This window comes from Bombus vancouverensis, chromosome 10 (genome assembly GCF_051014615.1).
Source record: "Bombus vancouverensis nearcticus chromosome 10, iyBomVanc1_principal, whole genome shotgun sequence".
NCBI lineage: Eukaryota > Metazoa > Arthropoda > Insecta > Hymenoptera > Apidae > Bombus > Bombus vancouverensis.
Window position 1 is genome coordinate 10,914,047 of NC_134920.1, and position 22,114 is coordinate 10,936,160.

A 22,114-nucleotide genomic window follows, 5' to 3' on the forward strand; every position below is an offset into this window, starting at 1 on the left:
ACGAAGTTTTCGAGGAAGTTCGCTTCGGTCGAACCTCGAGCGAAGCGTGTAATTGGCCATCTTTGTTTTGTAGAGCTAACCGTACGATTCCTTTGATGGTATCCGACAATTATTCAAAATTCTATGACGCGGATGAGTTCCACTGCGGATAATCCTCGACGATTTTTGCTTGGACACGTTCGGCACGAGTTCAAACTCTCGTGTATGCGCGCTCGCGCGCATTTACTCGCGTGCGGCCAATTATGCACCTCGTTATGCCGGCATTACGCGTGATCTCTCTTTTGATCGAGAAATTGCCTAAGGTTAATAACCGCTGTTGAAGTTTGTGTAAGCGATTACATAAAATTTTTCGAAGACAAATGGACTATTAGCACGTAAGGACAAGTCGGTTCGGCGCTATCCGCACGGTAGCAGAACCTGAGAAGTTGAGCAACTTTCTGGAAATACTTAATGTATAATATAAGTGTAATTCGAACAGGCGTTTCCTGCACGCTCGCCAAATTTACGACCGTTTAAAGGACAGCGGTTAACGATATTCGTTGGCCGAATAAATTTTGATTACAACCACGGTAAGACGATTCATGACTAATTTATTTAATACGTGCATATTTGCATACGAAGTAACGCAATGTGTAAAGCAAAGCGTTTTATCGTAAAGGCGTTTTAGTCGAGAATATCGCCGATCAACCGAGTAACGCACGTATTAGCTAGTAGAGCAGTAGATACACACGCTTGGTTTCTAATCACAATACGATACCGTGGTACGAAATTCAGACACGATTTTACGCGAAGTACGTTATGAAAAAATTCAAAACTTACCGTTTCTTCGGTCCACTAGCAACGGATGGCTCCACGACAAGCACTGATCCGAGATAGGTATATCCTGAAACAAGAAAAGAACACAATTTTAAAGCATATTTATAAACAATACTATGGATATCGAATATGTTTCTACTATTATTCGAAAAGTTATATTTAAATAAATATAACCTGTTATATAGGTTATATAAAGGAAAAAAAACCAAAGGCAAGATAACCGAATAAATACGAAACGCTTGAATTTTCTCAGAGCATCTAGGAAATAGGAGAATTGGTTTATTGGGTCAGTTTGGACAACCTGTTTGAACCAATGGTATATTTGACCTCTGACCCTGGTCAGAGCTACCGATGGGATATTTTCTCATGGAAAAATATGCTGTACACCGGTTTTGAGAAGTAGAACTTGGCGGTTGCTTCCGGGTTTTGATTTGCACATATACAACGTCTAACGGCATAAAAATCACTGCACTGATTTGAAACTATCGCGTACGTTACTCATATTCTAATCAGGATCAAGAGGTTATGTGAACGTATCCGTGATCATAGTCTCGGGCTAGCGAATTTTTCGACACGGTCCGAGGGTCACAACGTATATATACATAAATGTATGTATACACGAGTATTTCCTTTCCTAGGCACCAGGTGTCTTCTGCCAGTTAGACCCATCTAATTTTCTCTAACCAGTTCCTCTTTCTAAATGTAATGCCAAAAAAATCTACGAAACCACTTTTGTCGACCACCGAAAGTGACCCTTTTCGCTCGTCGTATACAAAATAAAACTTGGTTACATGAAAAATAACTATTTTATCCGTTATATGATTGGCAATTAGACTGTGATTGTTTCTTACGCGCATCCTGTTCGCGACAAGAGGATGCGCGCGCATGTGTTTTGAAATCAGTCAGTTACGGTGATTAACACGACGTGCACAAGAGTCAATTACGTGATAGATTATAAACGTTTAACTCGTCGATTCCGGGAAAAAACCATTCAACTCTGAGATTGTTCGAAAGGACGTGTGTTTTTTTTTGTATTCTAGTCGATTAAACGTGAACAGAAATACGCTTCGATTACTTCGCAAGACAAGGCCATCGTAAGAATGTAAACATAGCTCGGTCGGCAGCAAATGGCGCGATTTCTACTCACGATCTATGATCAAAACAATCTTGTTCGCAATACCGGCAAAACAAAGTATTAGAATACTTTATTTAATCTCTCCTTTTCAATTCGTATAACCTTTGGTAACGAAATATTATTCGTTTAAACTACAAATTGGCAATCGAAAGGCGTCACCTCTACTAAACGATTTTTATGATTACAAATGGATGAATGTACAAATATCGACTAGCGAAGTTCGAAAAACTATTTCAAAGAAAACTTACGAAGAAAACGTTCTTTTACTTGTAATTCGTGATCCTCGGACATACGTAGATAAAAACGATGTGTGCTTGATGTATACTCAATGTAAAAAAAAACAAAGAACGTGTAAGATGTTTCTGAACAAACGGGGCAGCAAGACGTCAAATATGGCAGCCAACGATGTCAGAATGCAGTGGATTGATCGTTAAGACGAGCTTCTAATAAAGGTCGGTAGAAATGAGATATTCGCATTTAATCGTAATAATTTTGCCTAAAATTTATACAGAAATACACATACGCATAATAGTAGATGTATCTGCATCGTTTTCTTAGATGTTTTGCATAGCTTTATAAGTTAGGAGGAATTGTTCGATTCAATAATAAGTTATTTAGAAGTGGTTCGGCGAAAAGGAGATCCGTGTTCGCATGAATTAGTTACAGTCGGTTTGCGCCATAAGTAAGTGGGCACGCAGGCTTGTTGATGATCGTGGCAGACCGTCGCAGATCGTCGTCGTCGTTGTCGTTGAACATCGATAACGATCTCGGCGCTTCTCATTTTCGTGCGCGGAGTGGTATTTTTTTGAATGAGCCGAGTCCGCTTCAGAAAAACCGGGTAGATCTCTCTTGCGGGGTACAATGGCGTGTGGCGAGTGGCGGAATTGTGTTCGCGAGGAGTCTATTAAATGCAGCAGAATGCTTGGTACAATGAGGGTATATAATATAACCTACCGGGCGGACTAGCTTGGAAATTCGAATGAATTAAAAATGCGCGTATTAAACATAAAACGACGAGGAGAAGATGGCGTTACGGTATCTTCTGTAAGTACTCGAAAGTGAAAAGAGGCAGAAAGAGATGGGGAAAAAAGAAAAGGAGGAAGTAGCGCTTAAATGGCTACTTAGTATGGTCCCGTGTCGAGTCTCCCCTCGAATGGTTCATCTCACCCTGTAGCAATAATATTCGTAAGTGTTTCCATGCACGAGTGCTCAGCCTGAGTACCAACAGGTTTCATGCGAAAGCCAATTCGCGACAAGGTGAGAAAAAAAAAGGAGGGAAGGTAGAACTTGACGAGGTTTTAATTTGATTCTTATGCTGCGTTAAATTCGACGTGTGCTTTTACGCTTGATTTCACGTGTTTGCCATTTAGTAGGCTATTACGATAGGTTACAACGTCGTCTTCCAGCGAATATAATTTTCAACTAAGCAGGAGCTGTTTGATCGCGATGATCCCGTTCGTGTCAAAATTTACGACGGTCACACGCTCGATTATTTTTTCGAACGAGCTTAATATTTGCACTACCCGCGTTGTCTTCTTTAAGCACTCGTTATTTACAAATCGAGTCAAATAGATTATTTTTGAGGTTTGAACTTTTACCCTGCTAGTTATTACCACATCGTATCATACTATATCCTTGCTGTTGTATCGTAAACGAACTCGACATGCTTTACGAGAAAAGAGTCTCATCCACAAGACGATCCGCCGCTCCTGTTTCGAATACCGAGTTACGAAATCGGAAAAATTCCTACGACGAAGTAAAACTTCGATATGGATTAGCTGGCGTTGGTGATACGAAGTTACAATTACAGGACGTGTTATCGGGTAACCGCGAGAGACGCACGATCCGCGAAGAGAAGCGTAGGCATCTGTTTCGAAAACGGGACACCCGTTATATGCCTAAAATATACCGGCATCTCGCATGGGGCGCGCTGCTAAGAAATGCAGAAACAGCAGTTGCTATGCTAGGTGGTACTCCCTACAAACACAGGCATACTTACACACGATACACGCTCGAATCTCTCTCCTTCTTTCTAAGCATCGGTGAAATTCGTGCATAAGAGAGACACACGCAACAAGCACTCGTATACGTAGAGAAGGGTACGCGCGTCTTACCCAGTCACACAGAGATTTTTCGGGGGTTCGCTCCGCGTGTATACCGTATGCCTCGTGTACGCGGCCGTGTGTTCGTGTAACGTACACACTCGCGTACGAGGGAGTAGAGAGAGCGAACTAGAAAAAAAAAGAGAAAGAGAAGGAGCGAGAGGAAGCGAAATAGCGAGAACTCGAGGGGTGTAGCCGTGGTGGTATTAGAACGGCAGCGAGAAGGGAGCAGAAAAAAGGGAGTGGAAATGAGATAGGGAAGGCAGCGTACGAGGGACGACAAAGTGAACGGGATAGAGACGGAGAGCACGGGTGAAAAAGGAGAGAAACCAGCGAGATAGAGGGAGGGAGGGAGAAAGAAGCTGTTTGAGCTAAGCGCAGCCAGGGTCTAGAAGCGAGTTTTCGGATCGAGTCGGTGTATGTGGGCAAGAGAGTAGGTTAGCAGGCTCTCCCGAGGGAGAGAGTAATAGTAGATTGTCCTGTTGAACGAGCAGGATGGCAAGTGCCTTTATAGTGGGTCAGTACTAACCGGCACCCGGCTAGCAAGCCTTCAAGGTCTCCTTAGTGCTCCTACCTCCTCCCTCCCTACCCACCATCTTCCCTGCTGATGCCTACAACGAAAACTGCCAGGTAGGTGAGTCGAGAGCGAGCGAGACCGAGCTTAGGAGAGCTATCCGGAGGTCGTCGCGCAATCTATCTAATATATATTCATTTTTTCTCTCGCTCTTTCCTTCCACCTCTTTCTCTCGCTTCACCGCGCCTTCCCTTTTCATTTCGCTTCTCCTCTTTGTCCCTCTTTCTCGATACGTTTTACCGGTTCCTAACTTAAATTTCGTCAATTTCTGCTTGACGGTGAGACGCGATCGAACGGGCTTTCATGCCTCGAAACCCGGTTACGTTCGAATTTGTAAAACGACGCGAACTTGGCCGACGATTATATCTACGTAATTAGCAATCGTTCGAACATGCAACGTAACGGAATAAAGACGAAAAAATACGTAATTAGCGAGTTGCACGAGAAGTCGTGAATCATCTTTAATTATGTATCTCGAGCTTGATCGGTTATCAACGTTTATTTATAACGCGTGTATTATTAATAGAAAGCGTTCGCTTCGATACCCGATAGCTTCACCAACGTAGGTAACGTAAACCTCGCGTATCTCAGCTGCCAGTACAGCGTTTTTCATATCTCGGCACTTGATACACCGAGACGATTCTTCGGCCAAGCACCGGTGGCGAAATACTCGTTCGTAACCTCGGATATTCAATACGTAATTATTAGCAGAAGCAAAATTAGACGACTATTGATTCCTCGAACATCTACGAAATCTCGAGACGTATTCGGAGTGTTTGAAATATCGCTACAACGATAAGGCGAGCCTTACAGGATGACATAACAGCGAGGAGTTTCTTGCGTCGGTCAAGGAGCAAGGGAGAAAGAAAAAAAGGGAAGAGAGGTAGAGATAAAGAGAGCTAGAGAGAGCACCGGCTCCACGGGGAAGTAATAAAATATTTGGGTAGCGCTGCGCGGGAATGGGAATGAGAACAGGTTCCTGTTGCGCATTCCAGGCCGATGCTGAATACCGATGCCTTGGACACGGCGGTTGGCACGGCTAGGTACATAAATTACTATTGAGTTACAACTCGCTAGTTCAGTCCCACGGAAATCGTTTGCGAATCGTGAATCACGGGTCGAAATCGCGTGAATCTACCCAGCAATTTGCCGATTAATATTTTCAAACGAGTTCGCGTATATCGATTTTTTTTGAAAGATCGATCAGCCATCGGACGTTGCTCGCCGAACCTAATTTTTCCAGTTTACTTGATAAACAAGGACGTCGATGTTGGTAACGATGTCATTTGAAACATCGGAAGACAAATAACGCGTTTCCCTGACAAATATCGCTTCTGGTACGGGGACACGCGATCCAGATACAAAACGACCGCGAATATAACAGCATCTAAAGGAAAAATGTTCGGGAATAAAATTATATAAACATTCGCGTGATTCGATATATAGGTAAAGATTTGCGTGTGGCTAGAATATTCGGTAACGAACCACACGAGGCGTTTCGTTCTAGAAGCGCAGATAAGGAAGGGCACGTGTTTCTATTCGGGGAAACGTAACGTTTCGTTGAAGAAAATACACTGGAACGTTGGGTAAAATTTAACGTACCTACATCGGAACCGTTTTTAATGGGACGGTAATTAAACGTACGGTGTACGCTGGCTTCGTATTAATCTCAATTCCGCGTCGGAAGCCAAGAAACGAAAACGAACCGAACGAAATAGCGAAAGGAAGCAATGAAAACTTTTTCCCTCGAACGGACGAAAGAAAAATATCGCCTTCCCATCCAACTAATAGTTGGATGGATGGTTCCTTTTAATAAACGAAGATAAATACGGTTGGAGGACAATCGCGCTATCTTCCCGCGAAGTTTGTTTACGCGGTAAAAAAGATTCGAAAAGAAATTTGAGAAGCAGAGAAGAAACAGGAATGATCGTACGAGGCCGCGGGATATCGCGAAAAGACAAAAGGACGAAGAGACGTCGCGTCGATCGGGTTTGACACGATGCGGTAAATAAAATTGGAGCAGTTAGTCGGTCGGATCCACGCTCGTTTTCGGCCTGGCAAAGAATAAAGCAAAAATTGCTTCGGTCTCGGTTGGCCTTGTGGCATACTTCTCTCTCTGTTTCGCCCTCTGTTCCACCCCCTTTCTCTGTCCTGCTCGTTCCTTTGCCGCTTCTTTCTCGCGCCAAGGACTCTCCTTTCTTGCTCCTTCTCGCACACCCTTGTGCCGCGCTCGCAGCGTGAGAGCGGCCACACAAAGAGAGCACGAGAAGCACAATGGATTACTTAGACGGGTAGGTTAGTTTGCCGAATGAAGCGAATGGGCCCACGCACGTTAAGATAGGTCCTGACTGAGAATCCGCAGAAAGCGCGCCAAACGCAAAATCTCACTCTCCATTCGATTTTCACACCACGATACCTTCGTATCTAGACTCGTCCGTTTCGTCGTGTTTACGATATCCTTATCGACATCCCCGAATTCTCATCTCTGTCGAAGTACCAAGCTCTCCTAAGTCTGTCCCTCGATGAAACTGTCGTTTCATCTAGAAACGTTGTCCGAATTACAACGACTCTGAATTTCTGTTAAATTACGCATGATCCAATGTACTTGTTGCATGTACGTATTATGACGATCGAACGGCAGATGTCGACGAGAAATTTGTCGAGTCGATCAAGTACGTGTCGAGTCCTCGAAAATTCGCATGGTTCGCGGCTACACATATTTTGTTGCGTGCAAGATGAGATAGCGATTCGTAAGACGATGAGAAATTCGCCTATGTGTATTGTAAGGTGGCGTGTCGATCAATTTTAAATCTCGTTGCGATCGACTACGCCGAGTTAACCAGCGCGTGTGCTCGATTTCGCCCGAGCGATATACGTACGATACGATATGAATGGCGAAAGTTTCTTCCTGAAAGTGTACGATACTGAAAACGAAAGAAACGGAGCGGCACTTGTCGAGATTGTCGTGAAGTTACTTGTACGGCGTACATCGCTAATAGCGTGAACGTCGTAGCGCGGCAGCGCACGATAACGACTTTTATCTGACAAATGGACAAAGTTCAGAATTTCACGTTTGTATAAAGTGGCCGAATATTTCATGAATCTCCGTGTAAGATGAACACGCGTCAACGCCCCTATCTCTTGACGTCTCTGTTTTCAACATAGTAAGCCAATGTCTCGAGCACTCGTATGTAACTTCGCGTTATCCAACAACGATTGACCAAATCGCTATCATCACGCCACGATGATCGAACCATTAATATCTGTAAGATTTGTCCGGTTACCTTGATCCAGACATTTGTCAAATAATATCAAAAAATATACGTTTACGGTAAACCGGTTATTATTCCGTGGCAATTGTTCTACGAATTGGTATCGGTAGAATTTGTTGTTTTATTCCTGTTCGCCTATCTTAAATACGGAACTCGTGGAGCCGACGAATCGTGATTTCGGCGCGATTTTCTTCCAGCAATGCTCACGATGCGAACCGTTGAATTCGACCATACATAGGCTTCGATAGACAAAAAAGAAACGCGCCAATGAAAAGAAAAGAAGAGGCATAGGGAACAGCGAGAAGCAGAAAGAGTCCAGGGTCTCCGTTCGTTCGTAGATTAAATCACTCGGTCACTTTTCTTTCGTGGAGCCGACCGGGACAAAGGGCGGCGTTTCTCGGAAGAGACTCGGTCCGAGGTTTGAGAATTAAAATAATATCCGCTCGTTCGGAGATTAATGGCGCCATGCCGATGCAATTTTTCTACGATGAGTTCCCTCTCTTTCGCTGCCTGCGTTATTTCGATATTCCTCGTTGCCACGTACGCCAGTTATTCCACGACTCTTCTTCCTATCGTTTCGATTGAAACTCCCCATACTTCGAATTTCGACTCGGCGATAGAAGCTCGAAACAAATTAAGTCGCCGCCTCGACCCTCGACTGCTACCTACGTTCCTAGAGTATTTCAGACGTCGTAAACATTGTCACGATTTCGCGGTATTTCGATGATCTTCGATCAGATTACGTCCCATAAAATGTAACTTATTAATTTACATGTTGCAGATCGTCTCTTGGGTTACCTTGGAATTTTATCAGAAAGTCATTCCTTTCAACGTAGCAATTAGCGGGTTAATTAAGATACCAGAGAAACGTACGCGTAATCTTAAAGAAAAATTCGAAATGTATTTTCCCGAGATTCGATTCCCATTCGATTTCCACTCGATCGTACTTGATGCGCGCAACTGCGAGATTGTTCTTAATTCGTGGAAGGGAATCAGTTTCACCGAGTCGCGTTGACGAAATGCGAAATCACCGTGAGCCCTGTGTAGGATACGACGGAGGCAGGTGCGAACGAGCTGTTCGTGCCTTTCCTTCCTCTCTCTCTCGACCCGCCGATCCTCCCTTCCTTCTATCTTCCTCGCTTATCCTTCGATGGATACGTCGTTGCCCAGTTCATTGACACCTGTCGAAAGATTCGGATTTCTCTCTTCGTACCTGACAATTACGCGCACGTGGGCCCAAGAGGACTCACTGCCGCCACAACTGGCAGACGCTTTAATCGTCTTTCTCCTTTTTCTTTTTCCCCGTTCTGACATAAAGATTCCGTTCATGGGCAGAAGGGAAGGACGAAAGTCGGTAGTCTGGATAAGATGCGTTTTAAAGAAACGTTTTCGTCGCGATTTCCCTCGTTCGTCCTTTTTGTCAGATGGCTGCTGCGCGTCGAATCTTTTTTCACGAATTTACGACGAACGAATCGTGAACGTTACTCGTTGAAAATACAGATTACGTAAGCGGATTAGCTACGGTAATCGTAGAGAAAAACTCGGTAGCAGATAACGATGGGATACGGTAAACGATAAGGAGTGATCCTATTTTTTTCCACTGGGAAGATATAAGGGAAAGCGTTGAACGGGCAATGCTGGGAGTAAGAAGATAGCTGATGCCACTGTTACAATAAGAAAGATCTCGTTGAAAACGGTTTGGTTTCGGGGTAACAGTGGTAACACGGTTATTCGCCGGCAAGTCAACGGCCGGGTATCTAAAACAAACACGTGTCTTCAAAGGTTTCTCGAGCGAACAGAGGCCACGAAAGACGAAGACAATGTAGATAGAAAAGAGAAAAAAAGTCGCCGCGTGGGAGGCCTAAGGAAGAAATAGAGAATTGTCGACGAAGCCAATATAGAAACACTCAAAATAGAAACTGCTCCGGGGATAATATCATACAGACGTCTCAACGTTATCAGCATTTTACGGTTCGATGTAACCTCGTTAATTTCGTTCCAATATCGCGGAACGAAATGCGTGGATTTCCCTCGAAAACCTAATGCTGTATGCTTTTAATTTTAACGAGTTCTTTCTTTTTTTTCTTTCTTTTTTTCTTCTTCTTCCTCCGACGATATAAATTAGTGGTTTTAACGATTCCTCAAAATTCTTTAAACGATATCTTTAAAGACCGAATAAAAAATTACGATCGCTTAATTTCGGTGCAACGAGAGAATTTTATCGGTCGTTAAAAGCCACGGCTAATTAAGCCACTGATTTGCGGTTGCGAAATCGCGTGACTGATAGGGAAGTTCGGTGCGAAGAATCATTACGTTTCATTCATTTCGAGGTATCGAGTATGTTGAAATTTCACAATGGCTTTCTCGCCCCCTGGTCCCAAGACCATTCAGTTAATGAAAGCGGATGGCTAGACGAAAAAGAAGACGAGAAGACACCGCACACTCTCTTTTCGCCGCTCTAAAGATAGCACTTCCTCCTTGCAGACGCGCAAGCACTTTTTGCGCTTAAGCCGTACATTCGTGTCGGTGTTAAATCGAGTTCTTTTCACCGTTGTTCTCAACCTAATACTCGGTTAATCAAATTACCGTTTTATACGCCGAAACCAAGTAATTTTCATCCGCGCGTGTACAACGAACGCAATTTACCCGGACGTCGTTGTAAGACCCGATCGCGACTATAAAGGAATTCTTTCGAGCCGAAGAAAGAAACATTTAACCGCTCTACTAGAAGATAAAATATTGGACTTCGCAGTCATCGTGAAGTAGAAACAGATTCCCGCTAATAATAGCTGGTGTAAGATTCGTTTTATATTATCGACACGTACAACAACGTTTGGGTTGAACGTTCGTGAGAAACATGGAACCATTACTTCGATCGAACATTGGTTATGTCGCAAAGAGCGCGAATAATGGTTGTAATTAAGTTTAATCGTTTTTATTAAACACGTGTTATCTGTGTGTGCGCGTATCATTTTGCACGTCACGTAGATCGATAAGACGCGGTTTGGACGCGTAGCAATAACGTTTGACACGATCTGCAGAAATTTTCTTTATCGTAATAGGATCGTGCATGTTAACATAGGATTATTCTTTTTGTTTTTAATTTGCGTCGATGTTATTATGAATCCCGAGGTTCGCTATGTCCGAGGAGAAACCGAATCGTCAAGTTCCATCAGTGTCGGTTACCGGTGCACTGTTAACAGGTAACTTTTTTCGAGAGCAGGTGGTCTCGAGCAGGCACGCGACAAATCAAGCTGACCGAACCACGAACAACTGGAAACTTGCGATTAAAAATATACATTCTTTTCCTCTCTTTTAACCAGTTAAACGGCCATTGAATACGAACGTTTCGTCAAACTCGAACACGAAGAACGATATTCCCACGAAATCACGATGCCTCTACGTTCTAAAAATCGTTGTACCTTGATATTTTTATGATAAATTCTAACGCGAAACAGAATTTTTTAATACGGTTTCCTATAATAAAAGTTTTCTATAGCTATTAAGGTACTATAAGATATTTCGTTTAATTATAATTCTACGTTGGAAAATAGTGACAACATTTTAGTCGGTACGATGTTCTCATGACTCGAACAAAATGAAGACATTAAATGGCGGCGAAGCTATAGTCCTCGGTGAATTAATATCGATGTTTGTAGTCTGATGTAGTTTAACCGCGACTAGCCTTAGTTTAGTTGGTCTAAAACGTAACACAACCCACCAAACTAGTTCTGTACTAAGCGGTAACGTTCTCCGCACACGGTATTGTATCCAAGGATCAGCCCCGCATACATATGTACCGCTGCTGCAGAGCAACGACTGAGCCTTCTGTATTGCTAACGAAATAGAGGGAGAGACTATTCCCTATGAATCGTTCCAATGTTCGTACCGCGCCTCTTTCTTGCAACCCGGCTTCTAAGCAAGCCGACCGTTCTCGTGGTATTCTTTGCTACATTTTTGCCTACCATTATACTCCAAATTTTCTCAACTGCTTACGTCCCGTACTTCCTGGGAATTCAAATACTTGCAGTAATTTATACCGTGTCCAAAGTATCTAACCTTTATTTTAATTATACGAGATAGAATTACTTTATCGTATAGACATAGGATATTCGTCGCATCGAATCTTTACCGTAAATCGGTTTATCATGGCGAAGCAAGTATTGCGCGTCGATTAGCATCTCGTACTTACGAGACTGTCACGAGCGTGACAGTGATTTATCTTATATACGTACGACACGAAAATGATTGTTTCGCGATTACAGATACAAACGATCTTGTTATACGATATATAGGCAAGATGGTTTAAAAACGATCCTCGGGAAATATCAACGCGTACTCTACATACTCTTCCATCCCGTTAACCTTATCAAGCTCTAAAAACAATCGCAAGTGTATCGATCAACGTAGGTAGAAATGCGCGTACGTTGCTTACGAAGTCGTCGACAAAATTTACGATCTGGATTTACTCGATTAGCATGGCCATCGTGCATGACGAGTGTGACTAACCAATTTCTACGGACGCGTCGAGATGAAGTTGGCGGTATTTCACGATGTAAATTTTAACCTCGCGTCAAGCCAGTGGGGGAACCATACGTCACGCGTACAGACGCGACCTTGACCACGTTTTTTGGGCGGGAGAATCACCGACGTACAGGCGTGAGTGGTTTCTAGTCAAGTATCGATCTAACTTTTCGAGACAAAGTTGAAATTCAGTACGGATGGTCAGGATTTATAGGCGTGCGATCGTTTTACGAAAAATATGAAAGACGCGTCGACCATGTCGGTAACCGTTTCTTCGTCTACGACTATCGTCAAGCTACTAATGGATTATGAGAAAAAGAGTAGCTGCATCGATTTACGTAGTCTTTAGCGATTTTAATCGATCTTTCGCTTTCGCAGTGTTCCTACGCCTTTGACAAACAAGGCTATCGATAGACTATGAAATTTATTTTACGCACCGTTACCCTTGGTAACGCATGGTCGGAATGAAATTTCGGTATTCTTTCGCGATAATTGGATTCTAATCATTTACGATTAAACAGCCGCTTATCAGTCGCCCGATTATATCGTAATTTTCGTTCAATGCCGGAATCACCATTGCCATGTTAGGCGAAGCTGGCAATCGTATCGATCAACAACAGTATGTTGGCCACGACGCGAATGATTATCAGAAACTTATCTCAAAGGCGAAACCCACACGCGTGACCTTGCCGGTATAACCGGCTCCGCCATCTTGCTGATGCGTGCGCCTCTCCACCACGTGGATAAGTTTTCCACACGACCCGAGCATTCGTAAAGTAGTTTCTATATCTCGCGCCGTTTTTAAGGGGAATTTCAAAGGTACGATTCGCTCGGACGAAAACCTTCGAACGATTACGCAGGCGAAGGAGGCATAGAATGTTAGCCTGTACGATGTAAAAATATTTAAAGTCGTAGACTGTATCGTGGTATTCGCAACGTACAAAGTACATATTCGGCGAAAATGGAAAAATAAATGTTTTCGATGAATACGTTTTCGAGATCCCATACAGGGGCTCTCAATCCGATAGAAAATGTACAGTGGTTATTCGTCTAAAGCGGTCACCGATTCCTCGAGGTAACTCGCGTAAATAGATCGTATTCAATTTGTTTTCACGGTATTTTCACGGTTAGAGCGATCGAAGTGAATATAAAAATTAAGGAATCAGCAACGAGTCGCGATTGTCCTTTCGCCAATGAATATAATTGACGATCGATTTACCCGAATAACACGGTGAAGTTGTCTGTTATTTGCACGTAGGTATAGTAAAAAAATATATTCTAATACACGAATACATGTGTATATAAATAAAATATACGTGTATATATACATATCTGTAATTGCGTTGATGGGCTTGGATAGGGTTGACTATATACAGGATACCGATCGTTCGATCGAGGTAGGAAAGTAAATGTAAGCAGAAAATCGTGTGAAGCATATGTACAAGCGTGCAAATGTTCATATATTTCTACTTAGAATATCTTACAAACTAGTTGAAAAAGCATGTAAAAGCGTGACAATGTTAATGTACAGGTAGACGGAACTTGTTGCACACGTAATATACAAAAAAACTTTATAGAAAACAAGTTGACTTCCCTGGTTGCAGAGTGTATAGGCCGTACCTAGAGAGTAATATCATGTAAAGCGATAAAAACATTTTGCAATGTCTAAATTAATCACGAAGGCCCCATGTCCCGTGCATTGCCCCTTGCGAAGGTTCTTCTTCGTTCAGTCATGAAACGTGACAGCAGACCCTGTGTGATAATAGCGACAACAGCAGTAAACGTAGCGATATATTGCCATAGTAAAAGCAGTATACATAGGTATGTACATATATTTTACAAGAGGTTCGATATCAGCGTAGCAACAGCCGATAAGAACATAAAGTATAGCGACATAGCGAAGCGATCTATCCAACATTATCTCATCTGTTGATTCTGAACTCACCGTTAAGTTTGTCGATTGCACGATCCGCTACAGATTGATCGGTACAGTCAACGAACGCATAGCCGCCTCGTTTCACCAGGATCGTCGTACACGACAAATTATGATCCTGAAAGAGTTGCCTGAGGGCACTCTCGTTACAATCCGACGGTAGATTGCCCACGTAGAGCTTCGACATGGTGGTTGGCTCGCTCTTGGACGTTATGGTGGCGGCTTTTCCGAGATGCGTCTCGGTCACGTGGCTTGAAAAATTTGCAGCCTAGTGGCACGCGGCTAGACGATGCGATCGCTGACGATGTTGTCCACAACACGCCAACGAGGATGTACGATCACGTCGCGATAACGATGGAAAACCGAGTATTTCGCACAAGGAGACCCGAAGTGAGATACACCGATGAAAGTCGCGGACGAACTCGACGATGACACGACCACGGCACGTTTACGACACGTCCAGGATCGCAACTATCCCCGATACGAGACGAATACACGTACGGGATGCAGACGATGACGACGACGACGGCGACGACGACGACTACGACAACGATGACGATCTTGAAAATCCTGTTATCACGCAGGAAGAAACGAACACGAGAGCGCGCTTTCGTCAGGGTCTTTCTCGTCGCCTTTTTTTCCTTTCCTACTATCTTAACGTCTCGACGAACACGATTGTCTTTCTCGCGTGATACTCGGCCTGATTTTTCGCGCTTGCACACCAAAAAACGAAAGGGACACAGGAGGTTTATCGTAACTTCTTGAACGATCTTCCAAGCGTTCCTGGCTCTACTGTCTTTTGTTTTCTCCTTTCTTCCTTTCCTCTGGAACCGCTGTCTATTTCCCGCTCGCTTCGAGGTACAACGACTCTCTGTCACGTCGAGTCGACACCGGTAGTACACAGACTTGGCGTGTTTCCGGTAGCAATGGATGTCTCTCGAGCCAGCTCGATCATACAAACCGACGAGGATGACTGCGACGACCGATCGGCGGACTATGACGACGACCGTGTCTTCTCAGAAATGACTCTTCAACTTTTTTAAGGTTAAGGGACGCGCGTTGACCGTTCTCTTGACGATTCACCGTGTGTCCAGCTACTTCTCTCTCCTCTCTCTCTTTCTTTCTTTCCTCTCCTCTCGTTGCGACGACGACGACGACGCACCTTCCTACCAGTCTCTTGTCTCTTTGGCTAGACCACGACACGACGTCCGAGGGGCTCTCTCATTCCGTGTTTTCCCTCTCTCTCTCCTTCTCGTCGCTTCACCCTTTCTCGTTCCCTCTTTCTCTTTCCTCTCATTTGCTCTTTCGCGTGTCCTGGGGGGCAATACGATGCAAACTCGTCACTCTTCTCTTTTTTTTTCCGCTCCTTCTTCCTTGCTCCTTTTTACCAACCGTACAACCTTCTTGTCTCTCCTTGCTCGTGCGTGCACTTTCTCACTCTTTTTTTCCCTCTTACAGTCTGTCTTATTCTAGCAACTAGAAGCTCGCGAGCGCTAAGCGGGAAACCGACTCGAAATTCGCGAACACATCGCCTTCTATTGGCTCGTATGGGACCACGTGGCTACCCCACCGACTCCCGCCTCTGTTTCTCATTGGACAATTTTCGCACGCCGGTTTTCGCAGCCGGCAACGTGTCTGTGTCTGCGTGCATGTTCGCTCTCGCGTGCATGCGTGCTCGCTTGCTCGCTCGCTCGCTCGCTCGCTCGTTCGTTCAGGTTGCGTGCACGCACACGAGCATGCGTGTACGCGAGTAGAAAATGTACGTACGCGTGGCCGGTACACGCGTGTGAGCGGCGACCCGCGCGAACGCGTCCACGTTTCTCTTTCTCGCGCCTTCCCATCGTCGTTTCCTTACTCTTTCTCACCGTAGCGCGTGTTCGGTTCCTGCAGAAATCTACCGGGTGTTTTCGGCGAACGGTAGCATGGTTAACGAGTTCCTTGCTCCTGCTTCGTCGTTGGTATTCATATTGAAAGATCGTTGTACGAATCTATCAGCCTTTTTCTTTTTTTTTTTTTTTGCTAAGCGCCGCTGGAAACGATGAGACCAGCGAATGAATCGAAGATGCGTATCTTCGTGCCCGATTTACATTTATATAGGCGACTAGATGATTTCTGTACAACTATTTCGTAACCTTCGTTACGTTGCTCTACTGCAGCAACAGTAGGGTAGAATCTATTCTTCTGACTCGTTACAAATGTTTAGGTACTTGCTTAATGTGCAAGCATCATAGACATTTCAATGAACGATGCTAAAATTAAATGCAAATTTTGTGCGAACTGTTTCTGATGTATACGCGTACGTGAAACGATTATGAAACCTTTACACGTAATTTTACTATAATTTTACTAAAATACCAATAACTTTTTCTAAATTATTAAAACCATTTACGTACGTGAAATTTAAATGATCATGTTTTTGTGTATTTCGATCATTTTTCGAATCGGTCTAATTCGTAAAAGATAGAAACGAAATATATCGAGTCGATAAGCGAGAGATTCTATTAATCGAGGAAATGGATGATAAAATTTTACGCAGATGATTTTCGATAGCCTTGCGATACACTATTTTGCGCACCGTGCAGGCATAGACAAATCCGCTCTTACGTTAGAGCAGTGCCATGTCCACAAAGGGGTGGAGTGAGACAGCTGCCTATGTGGCCAGGGTCAGGGTGCTCAGGGTAAGAGGTTGGAAAAGGAAGAAACTGCGTCCATGTTGTTTCTATTCACCTGCCTTCCACGAGTAACGATTAATTAGCTAAAATTGCTTTTCTCGTGATTATCGAACGTAGAACGTAAACTGCAAGGACATACGTACGTATTAAATCAGTAGATAATCGTTTGTTCTTTGTAGACGAATGAAATCATGCTATATATTTTTCCCTAAAAGTTATTTATGTACAAGTTGGAATACGCGACACAAATAGAATATATACAAATATTTTATTTCCAAGTTGGAATTTTCGGTTCGTTTAATTAACCGAACGATGCAAGGATATGATAAATTAACCGATAAATTTATTAGATTCTTTGCTATAAAAAAATATATCAACGAGAATAGGGTATTTTCACCGAAATAAAAATTATGTTTCGAAATGGAGGATGAATTCAGAATATAGTCGACTACGTTTCGTCGTGCCATCCGGTTTTCCTGTTCCCCTACGTACCCCTCCCAATTTTAGAACGCCTATTCCGACCCTCCGGTAGCTTAGAACTATTCGATTACCCCTGTCCACCGTTTAATGGGGGCGTCCTTAGAGACGTATGCAAAGGAAACTTAGCCACAGGATATTATAAACGCTTCTCTAGCTTGCGTAGAAAAAGCACAGAAATCACAAATATTTGTCACATTTTTATAGCTATTAGAATTAGCTTATCGTTACGTTTGTCTGTATTCTGTTAGGTATATCTGTATCTGTATATCCTAACCATTCGAAACATACTACACTGTTAAGTAATCTAATCACGATTCGTGTAATTTGAATATACTTTCGGTATTACCAACGTAATCCTGTTAAAGCCATAACACGATGCTTAGTAGGTACATTAGCCAGGAACACGCTTTTTTAAACTTCCTCTGTGGCTTCCCTCGGTAATGCTATATACCGTGATATATTATATTTCATAGTTTACCTCCTCTCAGATATAACAAATTACGTAGCGCCATTTTAAAATTGCATCGTAGTTTCTCGTTTTATTCGTGTGCTTCGTACGATCATATTGATATATATGATATTTTATATATTTTGTTTCACCATCCACATACGCTACATCTGTGTATGAATATACGTAAAACTTATTTGTAACTTACAAACTTGTCTACACCCGTTACAACCGGTGTAATTAAATCATTAAAATGTATTTATTACCAAAGAAATACGCGATCCTATTTCAACGAAATAGAAAAGTATAGAGAAGAGAATAAAAGACATATGAATAATTACGAATAACATGGGAGAATGGTAAATACTACGAACGGTTCTTTGTTGACGATAATTTGTTTCTTCGGTGTTTATGGTTTTAATCGTTATTCGTGTCTTTCTCCGACATCTATTGTACGGTATATTTCATTGCTTTCCTTAATCACTCGCGAATAAAAGGAAAGGGAGGAGGGAAAATCCGAGTAACGGAAAATGAATTGGAAAGCTGCTGTGGCATTCTCTTGGGTTCGCAGCTGCTACGTGGTGTACATATTATGTGATTTTGCTTCGGTCGAGTCGAAAGTACAATCTACATCTGTAACTTGCCATATGTTTCCACGCGATGCATCAAAAAATAGAACACATTTTTCCTGAAAAAGATTCAAGAAAACATAAAAATCATGAAGTTCTCCGTGAGTTTAAATTAACCTATATCTTACGTTCGACACACCATAATATTGAAAATACAAATATTTAAGATATACCGATTTGTCGATCCTTACATAACACGCATATTGTCTCATCGTTATTCTAACACGATTAAAGTGATTCTAAGGGTAGAAATACCGATCGGTAACGCGTCCCGTTCTTTAATACGATTTTTCCTTTACAGTGGAACATAGTTTGCGCGAAAGCTGTTCTTTCTACTTTACGTTAAAAGGACTTTTATTTTTTTAATTATTATTCTGGTAGAAACACAAAGTTATAAATAGAGTCAAAGTAAACATTTAGAAAGGCGTGATTGTATAAGCGCAATAATTACGTATACAGTAACAGAGTTTCTCAGTTATAATTATGACGATCGCTACGAAAGGCAATTAATTAATAAATTTCGAATCTGTGTTATAGATAGCTTTGGGCGGAGTTTAGAATAAATTACCATCGTACCATGACGGTCGATAAGTTAGGATTTAGGAGATTCCTAACTTGCCAATGCAGCAGCTGCGGTTTCCAACGAGTGAAATTTCGCCCCGTATTTGTCGCTAGAGGGTTTTTGGGCACCAAGAGAAAACGTTAGATGGATTCATAGTGAGTTTGTGTGCACTTTACCGAATAAACTTTAGCTTCTTCCCTTCAATTTCGTTTAAATCCTTCCGAATTTATCAGAAAGATGTTAGTTTGTAGTACGTGCACACAACGCTCTGCATCTTTGGATAACCTCTTAGTACGTAAGAAATTTCTTACATCCTGATGAAAAATATGATCAAATCTCTAAAATAACTCATCGTGTGTACAAATAGAGAATTTCTCGTACGTACTTCGTATGACATTAGAATCGGTTGCTACCAAATATCAAATAATTACATGCTAAAAATTGTCGAATTTCGATGCCTTTCTATTCTATAAGATACCGAAAACAACGTTATTGCATTTATTTAACCAGGTGCAATTTTCGTAAGACACAAATCCATTTCCATGATATTTTTCGTATATAACCGATTCTCGTGCGTTGAGCAGGATTTCAGAAGATGTTCAGTTTTCGTCCGGGCGAGATCTAATCTCTCAGTGCTGGCTACACCCTCGCAGTAAGTTCTTCTCGTAGATAATTTGGAGCAGCCTGTACCAACAGCCTAATGAACAGTTGGTTCCTATTGGTAGAAGGCGCCCGCGTTTAGGCCTCGTTATGTTACGGTAGCGCAGCTGGCATTGCCCCGGATGGCCTCCCCCCGTTTCCCTCTCCGTTCCCTTCCCCATTTTCGAAACGATCCTCGTGCCCCTTCTTATTTCTCTAGCGACTCTAGCTTGTTGGCCTAGAAAACTATTCTCCGAGCAATAAATCGCCCTGCACGTACGAATAATCGGATGAAATACGAGCTGTACATGGTCATTATATGGGTTTCGTGGCTAAAATCTAGTGTCTTTTTTCTCCATTTATCTTTTCACCGAATCAAATTTTCGAAAAATTCGTGCCTAATACGGGAAACAGGGAATTACCCCGTGAATAGCGGCAAATAAGTATTACGCGCAGTAAGATTTATACGAAGGTAGAGAAATAGGAAAGGCTCCACTCGGCTTCGCTCGACGCGCTAAAATTCGTTGTAAAAATTAGTCACAGTTACGCGAACAATACTGGCTAGCTATCTTTTTGCCTTTTTCTTTTCTTTTTCCTTTCTTTTTTTTTTTTTTTTTTTTGAACAGTACCGCGTGTTGCCTATTGGAATTAAAAAAGTAAAATTGAATAAGAGGTTAGAGACATTTAAGTCGCGAGTTTCCTCGGATAAGCAATCTGTTCGATCGATATTCTACAGAGAGAACATAGGATCGAGAACGAAATAACCTCGGATAGTTGTAGGAGGGTTGGAATGTCGAAATTCCAAATATTCAGATTTTACAAATAGGCCAAATTTTTAAATTGTTACATGGGAAATTTGTATTCTTTGGTTTGTGTACACACAAATTTCAAATAGCAATTTTTCAACCGTTTCAGACAAAGAATGTTTATCTCGATCGTTTGAAATCATCTTTCATTCGTTCGCTTGTATTTTTATTCTAGTACGTCCTAATACTATATCTAGCTAATAACAACAACAACAACAATAATAATATCTCCTCTTTACTTTTAATCTTCTCAGGGACAAATCAATTCACTGTGCGATTTAGAAACGAATTTTATTTTTCAATAGTAGATTTAAACATCAGATTCAGCTAAAATCAAACATACAAACAGAATCATTTACTTATAATTCTCAATGAGAATTGATTGTAAAATTCTTCCAAATAAAAAAAAAAGAAAAAAAGAATTTTTCAATAGAATATGCATCTCGATAGATACGTTATTTCGTTCTGTTATTCCTCTTCTATGTTGTCATATTCTTGGCTGACTTTCTACGGACTAATCAGCGGCAAAGAAAATCTGTTAGCTGAGAAATGCTAAAAGGGCGTACTTCCGCTTTCGAGCGCTTCTCATTCCTGCTCCGGTAGATTTTTGTTTTCTTATTTTGATTTCCCTGGTCTAGTCGCAGGCAAGATTTTCTAGTTATCAGGGTCTCTAGCCTGGCAGCTGCAGCTGTTTCGAAATGCCGTTGTAACGAGCGTATCCAAAGGATCGAGGAATCCATTATCCCGGCGTGAAATCGTAGGGAAAAAGATGACGTTCCACAAAAAGAGCTGATCTCACGGATGGATCCCGTGATGACAATATCCAGGGGTTGCTATGAGTAGCTTTTCTTTTTCACGCAAATCCCTTTTTTTATCTTTGACATAACTCTTTCGGTTCTTCTTACGGTTCGTCCTTTCTCATAATGCTCGTATTCAAGAATCGTTGCCATTGGTCTATCCGACACGAAGATATTCCAAGGGTAAGTTGCCGAAGAAATTCAAATTTTCTTCCACGTGGACTGTATATGATCTTGAATTTTCAAAGATAAATTATCAATTCACCACGGCTGTTGTCGTGGAACGTATATCGCGTTAACGTTGGATTGCTAAAATTGTCGATTAAAGAAATATCGTATAAAAGCGTATCGTAAAGTTGAGTAAAAAGTTTTCCTCTTTTGCTGTCTACGAGTCATGGGCAAAGGGACTTTTGCTTTTGGATGCACCGCGCTATTTCGCTGTGTCTTTTATGGCCAACAACCGAAAGTGTTTATTGCCATAATATAATCCCTTCGTGAATTTAACTGCAGCGTACCGTTATTGTCTTGGACGGTTACCTGTCCCTAAGATTAGCATGCAGTTATTCCAGCAGATGGAGAATAGGAAAGTATAGCAACGATGTCTCTTGCGGTTACGCTACGTTAAAATAGGACAATCGTTTGATGTGCCGGAATTAGGATTCTAACGGTCACCAAACCATGTTACTCCTTTCCCAGCATGTTTTTGCTCGAATAGAACGACACAG

General features: G+C 42.2%; 1 protein-coding gene across 1 annotated transcript; it reads right to left on the reverse strand.

The window, feature by feature from the left end:
• Positions 1–815: 815 nt before the first annotated feature.
• LOC143303271 (insulin-like growth factor 2 mRNA-binding protein 3-A) lies at positions 816–14,543 on the reverse strand. The gene is made up of 2 exons (XM_076622282.1): positions 14,369–14,543; positions 816–883 (listed from the first exon to the last, which is right to left on the reverse strand). The coding sequence occupies exons 1-2, from the start codon at positions 14,541–14,543 to the stop codon at positions 816–818; spliced, it is 243 nt and encodes an 80-aa protein (XP_076478397.1).
• Between the last annotated feature and the right edge of the window lie 7,571 nt (positions 14,544–22,114).